The 19,591-nt window shown below is 42.3% G+C and overlaps 1 protein-coding gene across 5 annotated transcripts in view; it reads right to left on the bottom strand.

Moving 5' to 3' along the window:
- The window catches only part of LOC140735405 (lysosomal dipeptide transporter MFSD1-like), a 57,057-nt gene that overhangs the window by 17,687 nt on the left and 19,779 nt on the right, over positions 1-19,591 (bottom strand). For 3 of the 5 annotated variants that reach the window (XM_073060430.1, XM_073060432.1, XM_073060431.1), the window contains exons 6-11: positions 18,559-18,717; positions 16,170-16,285; positions 14,849-14,949; positions 14,384-14,495; positions 13,209-13,346; positions 12,465-12,604 (exon numbers count right to left, since the gene is read on the bottom strand). In XM_073060430.1, coding sequence (XP_072916531.1) covers positions 12,465-12,604; positions 13,209-13,346; positions 14,384-14,495; positions 14,849-14,949; positions 16,170-16,285; positions 18,559-18,717 — 766 coding nt within the window. Of the gene's footprint in view, positions 1-12,464; positions 12,605-13,016; positions 13,099-13,208; positions 13,347-14,383; positions 14,496-14,848; positions 14,950-16,169; positions 16,286-18,558; positions 18,718-19,591 lie in introns of those variants that run through there. The other 2 variants (XM_073060434.1, XM_073060433.1) reach the window with 2 other exon arrangements.

The following is a 19,591-nucleotide window of genomic DNA, read 5'->3' as shown; positions in this document are numbered from 1 at the left end:
CTATGTCTAACCTGACACTTCCGAACAAATCAGCTTCTTTTATCAACTACTTTATGGTTGATTCTGGTGTTTTAGAAATTTGGAGATTTCTACATCCTAAGAATTTTCATTCTTTTCTCATGTATATCATAATTATTCTAGAATTGACTATTTCTTTATTAATTATTGTTTAATTCCATCCGTTAATGACTGTAACTATGATTCCATGGCCATCTCCGACCATGCACCTTTGAAACTATCTATGAAGATAATAGATACATTTTCTAGTGCTAGACAATGGCGGTTCAATTCTACTCTACTTCAGGACTCAGACTTTGTCAATTTTATTAGACAACAGATTGATTTTTTCTTTTCAACAAATGTTACAGAAGAAATTTCCAAAGGGATATTATAGGACACTTTTAAAGCATATATTCCTGGACAAATTATTTCATATTCTGCTGAAGTGAAAAAACAAATCAATAGTGAAATACTTAAGCTGCTTGACAAAATTAAAGAAATTGATAAGAAATATTCTATGGCTCCTAGTAAGGAGCTTTATAAAAAGAGAGTCGAACTTCAAATGGAGCATAGTCTATTATTAACTTCTTCGATTGAAAATCAATTAAGTAAAACTGGGACCCAGTTTTATTTTTATGGTGATAGATTTGGTAAATTACTGGCTAGTCAACTGAAAATTGCTTCCGCCAAACGCCAGATTATCAAGATTCGTAAATGAGATGGAACCCTGACAGTTGATCATGATGAGATAAATAAACCTTTTCAAGAATTTTACAATTCTTTATATCAGAATCCTCTGATGATCCTACTATAATGCACAGATTTTTAAGGAAACTGAATATTCTGAAATTATCATCCAATGAAAGTTGAACATTGGATACATCTGTTATGGAAGAAGAAATAAAAGAGGCTATTTTTTTGATGAATTCAGGTAAAGCACCTGGTCCGGATGATTGCACAGTAGAATTTTTTTAATCCTTTTCTACTATGCTCTATCCTTGGTTATGTAAAATTTTTAAGGAGGCATTAACCATAGGTAAACTACCGCAATCTTTTTATGAAGCCTGTATTTCCCTAATTCTTAAAAAAGATAAAGACCCTATTGAATGTGCATCATATGGGCCCATATCCTTGCTGAATGTGGACTCTTAAGATTTTTTCTAAAATTTTGGCAACTAGATTGGAGAACATATACCTCAAATTATCTCTGTTGACCAGACTGGATTTATTAAAAATCATTATTCATCTTTAAATATTAGGAAATTAATTAATATAGTTTACACTCCTTCACCTAGAACTCCAGAGTGTGTCACCTCACTGGACGCCAAGAAAGCGTTTGATAGAGTTGAATGGCCATATTTACTTAGTACACTTGAGAATTTTAATTTTAGTCCAAAATTTACATCTTGGATTAAATTGATATACCATACCCCTTTGGCTTCGGTATTTACCAATAATCAAAGATCTCCCTTTTTTCAGTTGTTTCGTGGTACTAGGCAAGGCTGTCCTCTTAGTCCTTTATTATTTGATATTGCTTTGGAACCTTTAGCTATTGCAATTCATGATTCACCCAACATTTTTGGTATTACCCGTGGAATGGGACATACAAGCTATCACTATATGCAGATGACTTGTTACGATATATATTTCCAATCCTGATAAATCCATTCCTGCAGTTTTATCTCTCCTTGCTCAGTTTAGTAGCTTTTCCGGCTACAACCTGAATCTTAATAAGAATGAACTATTTCCATTAAACATGCAAATTCCAATTTATAAACATTTACCATTTAAATTGATCACAGACAATTTTACTTATTTGGGTGTTAAAATTACTAAGAAGCATAAGGATTTATTCAAGATTAATTTTTTACCTTTAGTTGATCAGGTTAAACAATTGTTTACTAAATGGTTCCCATTGTCTTTATCACTGATTGGTCAAATCAATGCTATTAAGATGATTGTTTTACCTAAATTTTTATATTTTTTTCAAGCACTACCTATTTTTATTTCTAAATCCTTTTTTGATATCGTTGTCTCTAAAATTTCTTCATATATATGGCAGAATAAAAAGCCTAGGTTAAGTAAAAAATATTTACAGAAGTCTAAAAAAGACAGTGGTTTGGCATTGCCGAATTTAAGATTTTATTACTGGGCAATTAATATTAGATACTTAATATTCTGGACACAGGACTTGGATGCAAATCTGTACAAGTGTCCTCACCAGTTTCTATCTCAGGGACCTCGCTTCCCTTTGCCCTTTCTAAATTGAGTAAACAAATGGTTAATCCAATAATTATATATACATTACAAATATGGTTTCAATTTCATAAATTTTTTGGCTTGAATAAGTTTATTCTTTCAAGCCCTATTATATCTAATTTCTTTTTCCAACCCTCTGTTATGGATCAAGCCTTTCTGATATAAAAAATGAAGGGTATAATATGTTTTCGTGACTTGTTCTTGGATAACTGTTTCATGTCTTTTGAACAGTTGTCTAATAAATATAATTTACCTAGGTCCCATTTTTTTAGATACCTACAAATTAGAAATTTTCTGAATAATATGTTACAGACTTTTCCAAATTCATACCCAACTGATATCACGGAAATTTTTTTAGGTTTAAACCCTTATCAGAAGGGTTAATAGCAACTATTTATGATATGATTATGAAAATACAGCCAGGTATATCAGATAAAATTAAGAATGAATGGGAAAAAGAACTTCAACTTTCCTTACCTACAGAGAAATGGGAGAACATTTTTCAATTAGTTAACTCCTCCTCTATATGAGCTAAACATGCACTGATACAATGCAAGGTGGTGCATAGGGCCCACATGTCTAAAGACAAGCTGACTCGTTTTTACTCCCACATAAATCCTATCTGTGATAGATGTCATTCGGAAGTAGCCTCTTTGTCTTATATGTTCTGGTCTTGCCCTTATTTGAAAAAAAATTGGAAAGTTATTTTTGATATTATTTCATCTGTTTTGAATATTGATTTACATCCTCATCCTATTACTGCAATTTTTGGCTTACCAATGATGGAAAATAGTTACTTATCCTCTTCAGTTCGTCGGATGATTGCATTGGTTACATTAATGGCCAGAAGATCCATTTTATTGAATTGGAAAGAGATTAATCCTCCTACTACATTCCAATGGTTTTCCCAAACTATATCTTGTTTAAATTTAGAAAAAAAAAACGTAAGTGTCATTTTTGACCCTTTGGTTAAATTAGAAGAAATTTATTCATAGATGCATAGGACCATTTATTCAACACTTTCATATGATGTAACTTGACCTTTTCCAAATTCTTTTCATTATCCTTAACTATTTGGATAGAGGAGCGGAGTTATTGACATTATTGATTATATCTGTTGTAATATAATACCAGCTTTGTTTAGTTTAGGTTTGCTTAGTTTAATTTTTTTTATTTCTAATTTGGGGTTTTTCTTTTTGGCATTTTTTTTCCATTATGTTAACTACATCAAGAGTTTGGGAGGCTTAATACATTTGTGTTATCTATAGCTTATACTTGTATGTACTGTTTATTAACTATGTATTCCCAATCTCTCTATTACTATTGTTATTATGCCTATGTTTGAAAATTAATAAAAAGATTTGAAAAGAAAGGAATCACAAGTTGCGCTGGAGAGAATTGTTACAGGAGCTGGCTGTGGACAAACCCAAGTGCAGAACATGGGTGTGGAGACAGAGACAGGAGGCGTTATTAACGTAGCGAGTGGGAAGTCGGTATCCAGGAGCGATGCTTGACCTAGAACTGTTAGTCCTAAGAACCTTGAAATGAGGTTACTCACATCAGTGTCAACCGATGAACTGGCAGCTTCTCGTTGTGCTCACAGGGTCTTCATACTGCATTTGCTGATGGAAAGCAGCTGTGTGCAGTTAGTGGAACCTGGGAATGATTGGAACTAATCGAGGTGATTGAGGCCCAATTCCTGAGGAAAATAGCCAGGTGGGGAATTGCCAGAAGGGACCATGGCAGTACCCCTCCCTCAACGGGAGCCTCCAGGCGATCCTCCAGGCCTGTCTGGATGGTCCTGATGAAAATCCTGGATGAGGGAAGGGTCTAGGATGAAGGAGCGGGGGACCCAGTAATGCTCTTCTGGACCGTACCCTTCCCAGTTTGCCAGGTATTGGAAACCCCAGCCCCTACGGCATACATCCAGCAGTCTTTGGACATTGTATACTGGTTGGTTGTCGATCATATGGGCACGTGGGGGAGTCTCAGCTGGGGGACACAAGGGGCTGACAGATACTGGCTTTAACTGGGAAACATGTAAAGTTGGGTGGATGCGCATGGATTCTAGCAATTTTAGACGGACTGCTGCGGGATTGATAACACTCTCGACCTTGAATGGTCCCAGGAAGCGAGGGGCAACTTTTCATTGCTCATACTTCAGCAGGATGTCCCTGGATGAAAGCTACACCATCTGCCCCAGTTGGTACTCAGGCACCGGAGTCCGATGTCGGTTGGCTGTCTTTTTGTTGCGTTTCGCTGATCCGAATAGGGCCGTGTGTGTCTCCTCCCACACTTTAGGGCACCAATCGATATGGTCCTGAACCGATGGTACTGCAATCTCCTCTATCAGCGCGGGGAATGGGGGGGGGGGGGGGTTGGTATCCCAGGGAACACTCGAAATGAGACCCTCCAATGGCTGTGCTCACTAGAGAGTTGTGGGCGTACTCAACCCACAGGAGCTGGTCGCTCCAGGTCGATGGGTTGTTTGCTGTTACACAACATAACGTCATCTCCAGGTCTTGGTTGACCCGTTCTGTCTGCTCGTTCATCTGGGGGTGGAAGCCAGATGGCAGGCTGACCGATGCACCTAAGGCTTGACAAAAGGCCTTCTGTACCTGTGAGATGAACCGAGACGAAATGAGGACCTCGATCGGAGACAATGTCTGCGGGGATTCCGTGGAGGCGGAAGACATGGTGGACGAGAAGATCTGCGGTTTCTTGAGAGGAAGGGAGTTTAGGGAGGGTTACAAAGTGCACCGCCTTGGAGAACCAATCTACCACGTTGAATATGGTGGTGTTCCCATGTGAGGGGAGTAGACCAGTGACAAAGTCTAGGGCGATGTGTGACCAGGGACGACCAGAAACAGAGGACGAAGAAAACCTGCAGATGGCCGATGAGAAGCTTTTCCCCAGGCACAAATGGAACATGCTGAGACATAGGAATGGGTACCTGCCTTCAGTATCCTGCCTAAATGACTACCATCCCGTTGCACTCACATCCATCATCATGAAGTGCTTTGAGAGGCTCATCATGAGGCATATCAAGACCCTGCTGCCCCCCTCACTGGACCCGCTGCAGTTTGCATACCGTCCCAACCGTTCAACAGATGACGCCATTGCCATCACCCTCCACTTGGCCCTAACCCACTTGGACAAAAAAGATACATATGTTTGGATGCTGTTCATAGACTTCTGTTCAGCATTCAACACAGTCATCCCTCAGAAACTGATTGGAAAACTGAGCCTACTGGACCTGAACACCTCCCTCTGCAACTGGATCTTAGACTTTCTGACTGGGAGACCTCAGTCAGTCCGGATCGGGAGCAGCATCTCCAACACCATCACACTGAGCACAGGGCTGTGTGCTCAGTCCACTGCTGTTCACTTTGTTGACCCACGACTGTGCTGCAACACACAGCTCGAACCACATCATCAAGTTTGTCGATGACATGACCGTGGTGGGTCTCATCAGCAAGAACGATGAGTCAGCTTACAGCGAGGAGGTGCAGCGGCTAACGGACTGGTGCAGAGCCAACAACCTGTCTCTGAATGTGAACAAAAGAGATGGTTGTTGACTTAAGGAGGGCACGGAGCGACCACTCTCCACTGAACATCAACAGCTCCTCGGTAGAGATTGTTAAGAGCACCAGATTTCTTGGTGTTCACCTGGCGGAGAATCTCACCTGGTCCCTCAACACCAGCTCCACAGCAAAGAAAGCCCAGCAGTGTCTCTACTTTCTGCGAAGGCTGAGGAAAGTCCATCTCCCACCCCACCATCCTCATCACATTCTACAGGGTTTGTATTGAGAGCATCCTGAGCAGCTGCATCACTGCCTGGTTTGGAAATTGCACCATCTCGGATCGCAAGACCCTGTAGTGGATAGTGAGGTCAGCTGAGAAGATCATCGGGGTCTCTCTTCCCACCACCATGGACATTTACACTACAGTCTGCATCCGCAAAGCAAACAGCATTATGAAGGACCCCATGCACCCGTCATACAATCTCTTCTCCCTCCTGCCGTCTGGGAAAAGGCACTGAAGCATTTGGCCTCTCATGACCAGACTATCTAACAGTTTCTTCCCCCAAGCTATCAGACTCCTCAATACCCTGCACCTGGCCTGACATCTTCCCCTATTGTCCGTTTATTATTTATTGTAAGGCCTGCACTGTTTTGTGCACTTTACGTAGTCCTGGGTAGGTCTGTAGTCTAGTGTAGCTTTCTCTGTGTTGTTTTTTTTACGTAGTTCAGTCTAGTTTTTGTACTGTCATGTAACACCATGGTCCTGAAAAACATTGTCTCATTTTTACTATGTACTGTACCAGCAGTTATGGTCGAAATGACAATAAAGGTGACTTGACTTGAGGGTCCAAAAACGACTGCCAATTCGACTCCAAGGAGGACACTTCCAGCCCAGGAACTATCCTCCCACCATCCTGCGTGGTTGTCACCCTCACTTGGGAGATCGAGTCCCTGGACGGTATGTAAGGGAAAACTTGAACCGTCCGAAAAATAACACCCAATGGGCCTGGCGGGAGTTCAAACATTTGGCGGTCTGAATATACCCCAGGTTTTTATGATCAGTCCATACCACAATGGTTGTTCTCCCCCTCGAGCCAGTGCCTCCATTCTTCCAGTGCTAGTTTGACCGCCAGGAGTTCCCGATTCCCCACGTTGTAACTCCGCTCGGTGGGGGACAGTCGGCGAGAATAGAAGGCGCATGGGTGAAGCTTTTCAACCGAACTTGATCGTTGGGACAGGACTGCTCCAATCCTGGAGTCAGAGGCGTCCACCTTGACAATGAATTGACGGGCTGAGTCCGGATGGACCAGGATGGGAGCAGTAGTGAACCGCCTCTTCAGGTCAATGAACGCCGAGTCAGCTTCAGAGTCCCAACAGAATGGGGTATTAGGTGAGGTAAGCCAGGTAAGAGGGGCTGCCACTCGACTGTAGTCTCTGATAAATTGGCAGTAGAAATTTTCAAACTCCAGGAATCGTTGAAGTTGTTTGCGGGTTGTGGGCCAAGGCCATTCTTCCACTGCCCAGATCTTCTCCGGGTCTGCTCTCACCAGCCTACTCTCGATTATATAACCTAGGAAGCTGACCAAAGAAACATGGAACTCACATTTCTCCGCCTTCACAAACAATTGGTTTTCCCATAGTCTCTGGAGGACTTGACGGACATGGTGAACGAGTTCTTGGGGGGGGGGGGGTGCTAGAAAATATCAGGATATCAGTGAGGTAAACGAACATGAACTGATTAATAAATGCCCTCAATACGTCATTAATGAGGGCTTGAAAAATGGTGGGAGCATTGGTGAGGCCAAAAGGCATGACCAAATATTCAAAGTACCCCAGTGTATTAAAGGCTGTCTTCCACTCATCCCCCTCCCTCACCCTGACTAGATGGTATGCATTCCAAAGGCCCAGCTTTGAGAAAATGATGCCTCCAAGCAGTTGGTCAAAAGCCAAACTAATGAGGGGTAGGGGGTACTTATTCTTAACTGCTACACTATTTAGGCCTCTGTAATCAATACAAGGACAAAACAACACGTCCTCCTTTTCTACAAAGAACCCAGCGCCTACCGGGGAAGATGAAGGTCTGATAATGGCCGCCACGAGGGATTCGCTGATGTACTTCTCCATGGCCTGTCTCTCAGGTCGGGATAGGATAAAAAGGCGACTGGTGGGTAGCGAGGCTCCGGGGAGAAAGTTGATGGCACAATCATATGGGCGGTGCAGAGACAGGGAAAAAGCCTATTGTTTACTGAATACTGGTCCCACGTCATGGTATTCGGTGGGGAGTCAGGACAAATCGAGGGGTTCCGGGACAGGCAGGGTGGCGGTAACTTCCCTGGGAGATCGCAGACAGCTGGCGTGGCAAGACTGGCTCCATTTGGCTATCCTCCCTGTAGACCAGTCAATGTGGGGATTGTGTTGGGTCAGCCATGGGTACCCTAGAACTACCAGAGCTTGAGGTGAACGAATGAGACTGAACCCTACCTCCTCCCAATGGTTGCCGGATAGGATCAAGGTCAGGGGAGGCATACAGTGGGTCACCCGAGCCAGCAGTCTTCCGTCCAGGGCCCGGGCCTCCAGGGGTGTGGTTAGCGGCTCGCAAGGTATTCCAGCCTGGGAGGCGATGTCCTCGTCCAGTAATTGCCCTCGGCACCGGAATCCACCAAAGCGGATAGGGACAGGGACTGTCACTGGGAATTCATGGTAGCTGGGATCTGCATCCGAGTCTGGGGGGGTTGAAGGGTTTGTCGTCGGACTCACCAGAACAGTAGGAGCGGGAGCTCTGCAAGGAATGGAAGGGGAGAGAGGTTAGGGCTGGTGGAATAAGGTGAACCGTGGGATGACCCGAGGAATGGGGTAACCGGTCTTCTCTCTCAGACGTTCTCGAAGTTGGTTGTCCAGCCTGGTAGCTAGCGAGATCACTGAATCCAGGCTGTTACTGTCATCCTTAGCCGCCAACTCGTCCTTTACCTTGTCAGAGGTCTTGCCGGAATACCTCCTGGAGTGCCTCATCATTCCAGCCCGAGTCGGCCGCTAGCGTCCGGAACTCCACGGAGTACAGGCAGTCCCCGGGTTACGTATGAGTTCCATTCCTGAGTCCGTATTTAAGTCGGATTTGTAGGTAAGTCGGAACAAATACATCCGGTATTATTTAGCGTCAGTTAGTCAAACGTTTGTCTTAGAATATAGTATATATTTTACCTTCCTATGCATATAAAACACTTAAGAAACATATGTATTCCAATAATTAAACCACTGCGTTGCTTAGTAATAATTGTAGCTTTCATCGGGCTTTTCACATGCTCTATTATTCTCACTTTATCCATTATCCTTTAAAATTGTTCCGATCGTTGACCAACTGTAGCCTAATGCTTTTCTAATGACCGATGACGTTTCACCTCTTTCCAAATGCTTTATTATTTCCACTTTATTTTCAATCGTGAACGCTTCCCGTCAACAGAACAGAAACACTGCAGGCGTCGGGTCCCGACCTCCACTGGCTCCCGAGGTCCGCTGGGTCTTAAGGACCACTGCACACCGTCAACGGAACAGAAACATGCGGGCGTCGGGTCCCGACCTCCACTGGCTCCTGAGCTCCGCCGGCTCCTGAGGTCCGCTGGGTCCTAACGACCACCGCACTGAGACAGGCTAAATGGGACAAGTGGGGACTGTGCTGGGTTTGGGTATTTGATCATCCACAATATTCCGTGTGGGAATTTAAACTGGAGGTGGCAATGTTTTATTTTCACGAGGTCGAGTTGCAAGCTCGATTTCAACCTGGCACAGATGGTACGGGAGTCACTGGATCCACCTCAACCAGGCACGGGAGTGGTCTGTCACTGGATCAAACTCGGAAACCTCTGTTCTCCAGCCCGGCGCTGATCTCACTGCACCACCAGCCAACCAGAATGGGGGGGGGCAGGGTCAGGGTGAATCTTACTAAGAAAATTTAAAGCCAAATACAAAGTTAAACACTCAACACAGTGTCAACGGCAACAACTTAAAATGGCAGACGGCGTTGGGATTCAACTTAAAATAGTGGACGGCGTTCTCCTTCCTCAGTTCGTAAGTACAAGTTGTTTGTAAGTCAGACGTTTGTAACCCGGGGACTACCTGTATTCGGCAACACTGCATGAGCCTTGATGGATGGTGAGTAGTAGACGCTTAGCAGCATCTTTACCGCGGATGGGACGGTCAGAAATCTTCCTTATTCCTGAGATGAATGTGGGGAAGGAAAAGCAGGTCTCTGGCTGCTTATCCCAAATCACGGTGGTCCATGCTAAGGCATTTCCTCGCAACAACCCCATAATGTAAGTTATTTTTGACCTATCCATGGCGTATGTGGATGGCTGCTGCTTGAACACCAAGGAGCATTGTAGTAGAAAAGCCCAGCACTTGCCCAGATCTCTGGCGTAGGGTTCTGGTTCAGTTATGTGTGGTTCACTTGGCAGACGTGTTGTTGATGTATCAGGCGTCGCCACTACAGGCAGTCCGGGCTGGTCTGATAGAGTTCCTGGAGTCAACGGGGTAAGACGGGGCAGATATTCAGTCGACCTGTTCACTGACCTTTCTTACGTTCAGTGACGGGGAACGGAGGTTCTCCATGACAACCCAGAGCAGCTGATCATGCAAGCCCAGTAGGGAACCCTGGCTGGCGAAGACTTGTTGCCGGGGATTCGTGTCTGTTGGGTTCATTATAGCCAGTTCGTTCTGTTACAGGAGCGTGGCAGTGGACGAACACAAGTGCAGAACACAGGCGTGGAGACAGAGTCGGGAGGCGTTATTAATGTAGCGAGCAGGAAGTCGGTATCCAGGAGCAATGCTTGACCTAGAACTGGTAGTCCTAAGAACCTTGAAACGAGGTTACTCACACCAGAGTCAACCAACAAACTGGCAGCTCCTTGTTGTGATCACAGGGTTTTTATACTGCAATTGCTGATGGAAAGCAGGTGTTTGTAGTTAGTGGAACCTGGGAATGATTGGAACTAAACGAGGTGATTGAGGCCCAATTCCTGAGGAAAATAGCCAGGTAGGCGATTTTCCGAAGGGACCATGACAAGAATCATGTTCACCTCAGTAAATCATGTATGAAGTGCAGAGAGAAGAAACATTTTGCAAAGAAATACCACAAAAAAAAACCTTGCACACAGACAACCAGAGCAGTTGATAAGGAACCAGAAACAAATGATTTTCTTGTCATTGTTGTCAATGGTTTTGGATGGTGAAAGATGTCTTCCAATTAGTGTTAGCAAATTGAAATAATCATCAAAAACATTGGACTCAGGCGTGGTGCCAGAGAAATGGAAATTTCCAAATGTCACTACATTGTTTAGGAAAGGAGGAAGGCAACATAAAGGAAATTATAGACCAGTTAGCCTGACCTCAGTGGTTGGGAAGATGTTGGAGTCAATTGTTAAGGATGAGGTTATGGAGTACTTGGTGACAAAGGACAAGACAGGAGAAAGTCAGCATGGTTTCTGTAAGGAAAAATCTTGCCTGATTAACTTGTTGGATTGCTTTGAGGAGATTACAAGAAGGATTGATAAAGGAGATGCAGTGGATGTTGTATATTTGGACTTCCAGAAGACCTTTGAAAAGGTGGCACACATGAGGATGGAGAAAGACAAATCACAGGGTATTACTTATGTTCAGTATTCACTGTTCAGATGACTCAGATACAAAAACAAGAGAAAATCTGCGGAAGCTGGAAATCCAAAGCAAAACACAAAATGCTGGAGGAACTCAGCAGGTCAGGCAGCAACTATTGAAAAGAGCAAATAGTCGATGTTTCGGGTTGAGACCCTTCATCAGCACTGGAAAAAAGATGAGAAGTCAGAATAAGAAGGTGTAGGGAGGGGAAAAAGAAGTCCAAGGTAATAGGTGATCGGTGAAAATTGGAGATGGGGAACGGTGAAATACAGAGCTGGGATGTTGATTGGTAAAAGATATAAAGGGCTGGAAAAGGGGAATTGATGGGAAAGGACAGAAGGTCATGGAAGAAAGGGAAGGGGAGGAGCAACAGAGGGAGGTGATGGGCAGGTAGGGAGATGAGATGAAAGAGGGAAATGGGAATGGGGAATGGTAAAGAAAAGGGGGAGCAATTATTGGAAGTTTAAGAAATCGATGTTCATGCTATCAGATTGGAGGCTACCCAGATGGAATATAAGGTTTTGCTCTTCCAACTTGAGTGTGGCCTCTTCACAGCAGTAGAGGAGGCCATGGACTCAGATTGACATCATAGTCGAATAACTCAAATGCTATTCTCTATCAAAGCACTAGTATGAAGAATAATTCATGTTCCGGATATGGGAAAGTGAACAGGACACATGGTGAAGAGGTCCACCACAGAGATCCAGTTAATGTTTTCAGGGACCTGAAGGTTTTCTGACTCAAAAAGTTATAGTTCACATTCTGTCACATCTATCATTTTCAATTTAGTCTTCCTATCAGATAACTACATCTAAATGTATCAAGCAATCTGGGTCTACATTGAATATGCAACATTTTCACTATCATTATGCAGTGTGGAACCTGTATCTCTCAGTTCTGAACAGCATGGTTAGTGGATCTAGTAGGATGGCAGAAATAAAACAACAGAAAATAATACATCAAATAATGCAAAATAAAAAGGAATTAAGTACATGCATTTCAGATTACTAAACTTTATAGGATGAAAACGCTTACCTGAATTTGGTTCCAAGTATCCGTCCAACAATCAAGTTGCAAACACCAACACCAATCATTTGCACTGATGTAGCGATTCCTAAAGCTGTTCCAAGGTTTGCCGAAGGAACCACTAAAATGATAGAGGGCCACAGACTTGCCTGTGAAATAATCAGAACTAACTGATAAAAACAGCAATTAAGTACCTAAAATCAGAAAATGACTGCAAAGATATTATCACAATATGCCCTTGCTGGGTTGACTATGAGTTCACTGCATAAACGACTACAATATATTTAAAGTATATTTTAAATAACCCTGAACCCATTTGTAATGGTGAATGCTTTGGTGTATTGGTATTGGTACTGGATTAGTATGTTATTGTCACATGTACCTGATCAGGTGTTCTGCATACTGTTTACACAGATCAAATCATTACACAGTGTATTCAGCTAGAATAAGGTAAAATATTAACAATGCAGAATAAAGTGTAAAAGCTACCGAGAAACTGCAGTGTGGGTAAATAATAAAATGCACAATTATAATGAGGTAGATTGTGAGTTCAAGATCTACCTTGTCAAACAACAGTCTGATAACAGTCGGGCAAAAGCTGTCCTCGAGCCCAGTGGTACATGCTTTCAGGCTTTTGGATCTTCTGTCCGATGGGAGAGGAGAGAAAAGAATGTCTGGAGTGGGTGTATAGATGGTGAAAGAATTTAATGAGAGCTACTTGTCAGTGGAGAGAAAATAAAAATAGCATCTTACAACAGCAAATGAATAGGTGACACCCAGCCATATCATTGAAACAAATGGTGGTACGAAGGTGAATGCCAAAAGAGCGAAAACAGGGACTGTCAACACAGCACACATCGAGACAAATATTCCTCTTAATCCTATGTAATCCTGAAAAAGATTTTTAAAACATTTAATTGATTAATTTGTACATGAATATATAACATTAGAACAGTTGGGGCAAGTGCTCATTATTGGTGAGTGGGAGCGTGTGAAGCCTAGTTCAGGCAGTACAGCAAACCACACAAATAATTACTTAAAATCCTTCCTTCTATTTAGTTATAGACTGGTAAGCTATTCTCCCTGAACATGTTTTGTATCCTATCTTAGTTTTTAATGTTTACCATAGTACATATTTAATATATTTGTTGATGTTTCTTCTTTCTTATGTTGGAAACACATGTCTTACAGAGTCTATGGCTGTCACGTGGCCAGATCTGTAATATGTCATGGCTGTAGGATACAGTTTTCCAAGTCTGCTACTTTGGACTTGTTTCAATACGGAAATGTTGGGGTCATACCAGAGAGAACATCAAAGATAGGGCAAGGACGTTAGGTAGAAAGCTGACAAGCTGCTATTAGTTGCACTGGTGGAAAATGGAAGACAATAATCAAAAGAACAAAGGATAAAATTAACAGTACAGCTGAGTGTGAAGCCAGTAGTTTCATGGGCCTGAACTGAGATAATGCCCATTTTATTTTAAACATGGTATGATATTATAACAAGAAAGTGAAGAAAGTCTGTTCTCTATAAGTAAACAATGATAATAGTTGATTAAATGTGATAAGCAATGATAAGATGATTAAATATGTAAACCAAATTTGTATTACTCAGCAAATAAACACAAAATTATTTTCTGGTATAGGAACAGGAAATATTGTTAGAGGGACAGGGGATGTAAATTGGATTTTTCTGCTATCTGTTTACTTCAAATTTTACTGAAACCCACACTATAAAATTCAGCCTGAGTTCAATACAGCTAATATCCATGAAAAGGATGTCTGACATTCCTGGTGATCACAATCTACCTTGCATTTAGAATAGGGGTTCCCAACCTGGGGTCCATGGACCCTTTGTTAATGGTATTGGTCTATGGCATAAAAATGGTTGGGAACTCCCGAGTTAGAACAAAGCAGATGATACTCACAATGAGGATTCCAGCTATGGGTAGTAGAAGCATCGAGGTATCGAACACAGCACCAGCGATGTAGGAGGCTTCCTGATTACTGTACCTCGAATACTTATCCTGAATGAACTTGCTGAAAAATAAATGCCAAGATATAACAGATATAATTGAAATAGTCACCTGTATCTAGTTTTCTCATCACATGAATAATCCTGGAGACTGTTGCAAAGAATTAATCAGAGATTCAAAATTGCAGCAGTATGTGATGAGGACTACCATATAAAAGACAAAGTGTCAACTATGAATGAAAAATCACTGCTGTCCTATTGTAGAGCATCTCAGTTTTGAAAAATAAAGAGAGGTACAGTAGGTGTGAGAAATAAAGAGAAACTTGCAATGATTTTTTTTTCAATTCAATAGCAAGATCAGAGCATTCGGAAGATGGTATAAACACTTTAGATGTTTAATACATTGAACTCTACTTACGTAGCATCAGCAATAAATGGAAAGAATCCATTGTAGAAGAACATGATGGTAAGAACCAGCAGCCAGTAGCGGAGAGACAAATGACAAATATCCTTTAGTCTCTGGGGAGAAAGAACAAGAAGGTTAGAGAAGACCCTGTGGGGAAGCTGTAGTTAGGTCCCTCGCAGTCTAAATAATCAGAATCAGAATCCTTTATTATCACTAAGTATGAGGACACATACAGGGAATTTGATGCTGGTTTCCCTGAGCTCTCTCTGTACAGAATTAAAAGCAAACAAAAACAATAGTGCAAATAATCATAAACTATATACAATGAGGTCCACCTCAATGAATGTACAGGTGGACTTGATTTATAATAGACTAAAATTCAAGTGTTCATAAGACTGATGGCATACGGAAAGAACCTGTTCTCGTACCTATTTGTCCTGGCATACAGTGATCTAAACAGCCTACCAGAAGGAAGGAGTTGGAACAGGTGATGTCCAGGGTGTGATGGGTCTATAATAATGATGCTTGCTCGCTTCCTGACTCTAGATGCATATAAGTCCTGGATCGAGGGCAGCTTCACACCAATAATCCTTTCCACAGCCCTGACAGTTCTTTGGAGTCTATTCTTGTCTTGTTTGGTAGCTGATCCAAACCAGACAATGATGGATGAACAGAGAACAGACTGCATTATTCCTGAATAGATTTGAATCAGCAGCTCCTGAGGCAGGTTGTACTTGCTGAGTTGATGTAGGAAATACAACCTCTGCTGAGCCTTTTTGATAAGAGTGTCCATGTTGGGTGTCCACTTCAGGTCCTGGGAGATTGTGACACCCAGAAATCTGAAGGTCTCCACAGCAGACACAATACTGTTGAGTATAGTGAGTGGGGGGAGTATTGGGGGGCTCCTCCTGAAGTCCACTGTCATCTGCACAGTCTTGAGCGTATTTAGCTGCAGATTGTTCTGACCACACCAGAAGGCCAGCCGTTCCACCTCCCGACTGTATGCAGACTCATCACCGTCTCGGATAAGGCCAATGACAGCTGTGTTGTCTGCAAACTTCAGGAGTTTAACAGATGGATCCTGTGAGGTGCAGTCATTAGTGTAAAGGGAGAAGAGCAGTGGGGAGAGCACACATCCCTGGGGGGCACTGATACTGATTGTCCGGGTGCTAGAGATAATGCTCCCCAGATCTTCTGGTACACATCTTCCAGATGTCTACTTTAGGGACCAATGATTACTCACCAAAATAGTTGATTACTAAAGATATTTGTTCCCTATCCAAAAGCAATATTTTTTTCCAACGTTAAATCCTGAGCCACTGAATCTACCCACCACTTTTTTGGATTCCTGCTGGTGGACAACGTCAAGTCCCAGCTGTTTTGTCCCACTTCTATCCAGGATGCCAACGATGATGGCTGAGACAAAGCCAAGAACACACAACAAAGCTCCTGAGAAAATGAACAACATGATAACCACATTACTGACAAAAATACACCGCAACAGATAGAAATCTGAGGTGGTCCCACAAGTGGCAGTCAGATCTGTTGCAGCCTCTTACAATTGCACTCAATTTACTAGGTACACCTGTACATCTGCTCATTAATGCAAACATCTAATCAGCCAATTGTGTGGCAGCAACTCAATGCTCAAATGTATGTGCATACATGTTGAAGAGGTTCCGTTGTTGGATGTGATGAAGGACACACATAGATGTTGGATAAGCAAGTACTGTGGATGAGGCCTGGCGAGGCTGAGGGCTGGTAGCCCAACAGGTCATCTAGTTCCCAGAGGGGATGGGTCCTGGGATTGCATGTGTGTGCTTGCAGGAGACACAAGAGCTGCTGCCCCACTAGATACATGACTTGGTGACCAGGCCCGGAGTTCAGAATCCTGTCATTGGCAAATCCTGAGAGCAATATGAAAGATTGAAGCCTGAAGGTTGATTGGAAGTCCGGAAGTTGAAATCTGATTGGCGATGCCCTGGATCTACAAGTTTTGAATCTACTGGGGAATAAGAACCCCTTCTCCATGAATTTGCCTGAGGACCAGCAGCCTGTTCTGGGGTTGGAGGACCGTCTGTGGGGGTGTGTGGGAGGACAGAAAGGGCCTTGTTTTACCATTGTTTTGTTATTGCTGTCTTCTGTTTTGTTGTATTCTGTATTGGTCTGCTGAATACTGTGCTGGTTGTTAATGGAAATGACACACTTCATTATATGTTTCAATCTACTGTAGATGATATAAAAGAATAAATCTGAACCACTGACCTCATTCTAAAATCACACGGTGATCTAACTGGGAATAATTCTTTTAGCGCCAGGAGATTCAAGAAAATCAAACATCAAAGCTAATCAGGGGAAATACACATTTATAACACTGTCACACTGTGCTTTCCAGGAAGTGAGAGCAATGTATTTATTTATTGCAGAGTAGGCCCTTCCAACTTCCAGTCCTGCGGATTGCTGAGCGGTGTGGAGGATTAAGTCCCCCAATTTAATCCTAGTTCAGTCATGGGACAATTTATGATGTCTTATTAACCTACAAAATGATGCAGCTTCGGACTGTGAGGGGAAATCCACGCAGTCACAGTGAGAACATGGGAACTTCTTATAGGCAACAGCAGGAATTGAACCTGGGTCACCTGTACTGTAGAGTTTTATACACTATCATGCCATAGTGACTGTGACAGGAGAGTGTTGAGAGTTGGGAAAGACTTTGCCAGGCTTCATTGTCTACAGTATCTGGGTGGCTAGGATCAGTAGACGGACAGTTCGTAGCACCTTTCCCCTGACCAAGAGCTGCTGAGGCAGGGCACAGGCGAGTGGGAATGGACAGAACAAAGTAAAATTAAGGACAGGAATGATCTTGGCACTTTCTTCCTTCTGTTACAGTGGAAAGCCCTGCAAATAGCACCATGCCATGATTGGTGGTATTGACATCAGTGACTATTGTCAATTTCAATTACCCTTGACATGGTGGTGGATATGCCTTCTGGATTCACTGTAGCTCATGTGATTATAGGTATTATCTGTGGTTCAGAGGGCTATTAGCAATCAACCACATTGCACTGTGGTCTGAAGTCACACATAGACCAGTCCAGTTTAGTTGCTGAGGGGCATTAGTGACTCAGATGGGGTTTTACTTCAATATGATGACTTAATTCTATTTTTGACATTTTATTCCCAATAGATTTAAATAAATTAATTCAATTAAAATTGTAAAGCTTGGTATGGTGAGATTTAAACTAAATTCTTTGCAAAAGTCGTCCAAGAATCTCACAGAACTAGAAGCCTTTTGCAAGGAAGAATAGGTGAAAATCCCCCAAACAAGAATTGAAAGACTCTTAGCTGGCTACAGAAAGTGTTTACAAGCTGTGATCCTTGCCAAAAGGGGTGTTACTAAGTACTGACCATGCAGGGTGCCCAAACTTTTGCTTTGGGCCCTTTTCCTTTTTTGTTATTTTGAAACTGTAAAAGATGGAAATAAAAAAGTTTTCTTGCTTAAAATATAAAAGAAATGTGTCATCTATAACCTTATGCATTTTGGAAATCATTTCATCTTTTACTCACTTAGCTATTCACAGTAACAGAAATTTTGACCAGGGGTGCCCAAACTTTTGCATGTCATCTGATTTAATGTGGTGATAGTAGAGCACAAGACTGATTTCACTTTCTTTGTACAATTTTCAAGTCCATGCCTTCAAGTTCATCATATTCATCTGTACCTGCCCAAAGAGTCCACTGCAGCCCAAAATGTGATTCAAAAGATTTGGTTAATAAAAAGTTGAGGACACTGCCAAGGCGAGAGAAGGCCACATTCAGCCCAAAGGCCAACGACAACTCCTTATCTTTGAACCAGAAAGCGATAATACGGTCCTGAACAACTGAAAGAGTGGAAAAGAAAAGAGTGTGAGTGAGAAAAGGCACTGTTCGATTTAGAGCTAAGGGGTAAAAACAGATTTATTAGATCTGGCAGAATTAGCAAAAAAGTACCATTTTAAGCATTTATTCTGTGGGTAGGGAATGAAGCTTTGGCCAGAAAAGCCTGTATCTATTGTCCTTAGAAGTGTGGTCATCTGGATTTAATGAACTTCTTCCGAGCTCTGGAACTCCAGCCATTTGCTGAAGGACAATTAAAGGTAGGCAGTAAAAGCTGGCCTTACCAGAAATGCTAATGTACACTGAAATGTATGAGACAACGTGTATCTGATGGTCTGTCATTATATATACAAACCCTTAAGATGTATTTTTTCCAAAAATCATTGAAGACTGGTAAAATCCCAAAAGACTGGAGATGGGTGAATGTTGCCCCAGTATATAAGAAGGGTGACCTTGGTAACTATAGACCAGTAAGCTTAACGTGTATCATAAGTAAGATAATGGAAACAATAACAAAGAATGAGATGGAAAAGCAGCTAATAAGAACAGGCATGTAAGCAGAAAGCCAGCATGGATTCAGAAAGGGGAAATCATGTTTTATTAATACGTTGGATTTCTATCAGGAGGCAACTAAAATTTATGACAACAATAGAGCAGTTGATATCATTCATGGTATTTCAGAAGGTTTTTGACAAGATACTCCAACTTACAGGAGGTCGGGATTCAGTGTAAGGTGTGCGAATGGGTGAAGAATTGGCTCAAAAATAGAAAATAACAAGTAACAGTGAGTTGCTCTTTTTCCACACCTAGATGATGTTAAAACTGGGGTACTGCAAGGATCAGTTTTGGGGCCACTACCATTTTTAATTTACATTAATA

This window comes from Hemitrygon akajei, chromosome 11 (assembly GCF_048418815.1).
Source record: "Hemitrygon akajei chromosome 11, sHemAka1.3, whole genome shotgun sequence".
NCBI classification, from domain to species: Eukaryota; Metazoa; Chordata; class Chondrichthyes; order Myliobatiformes; family Dasyatidae; genus Hemitrygon; species Hemitrygon akajei.
The sequence above is the reverse complement of the archived record's forward strand: the minus strand, read 5'-3'. Positions and strand labels throughout refer to the sequence as shown.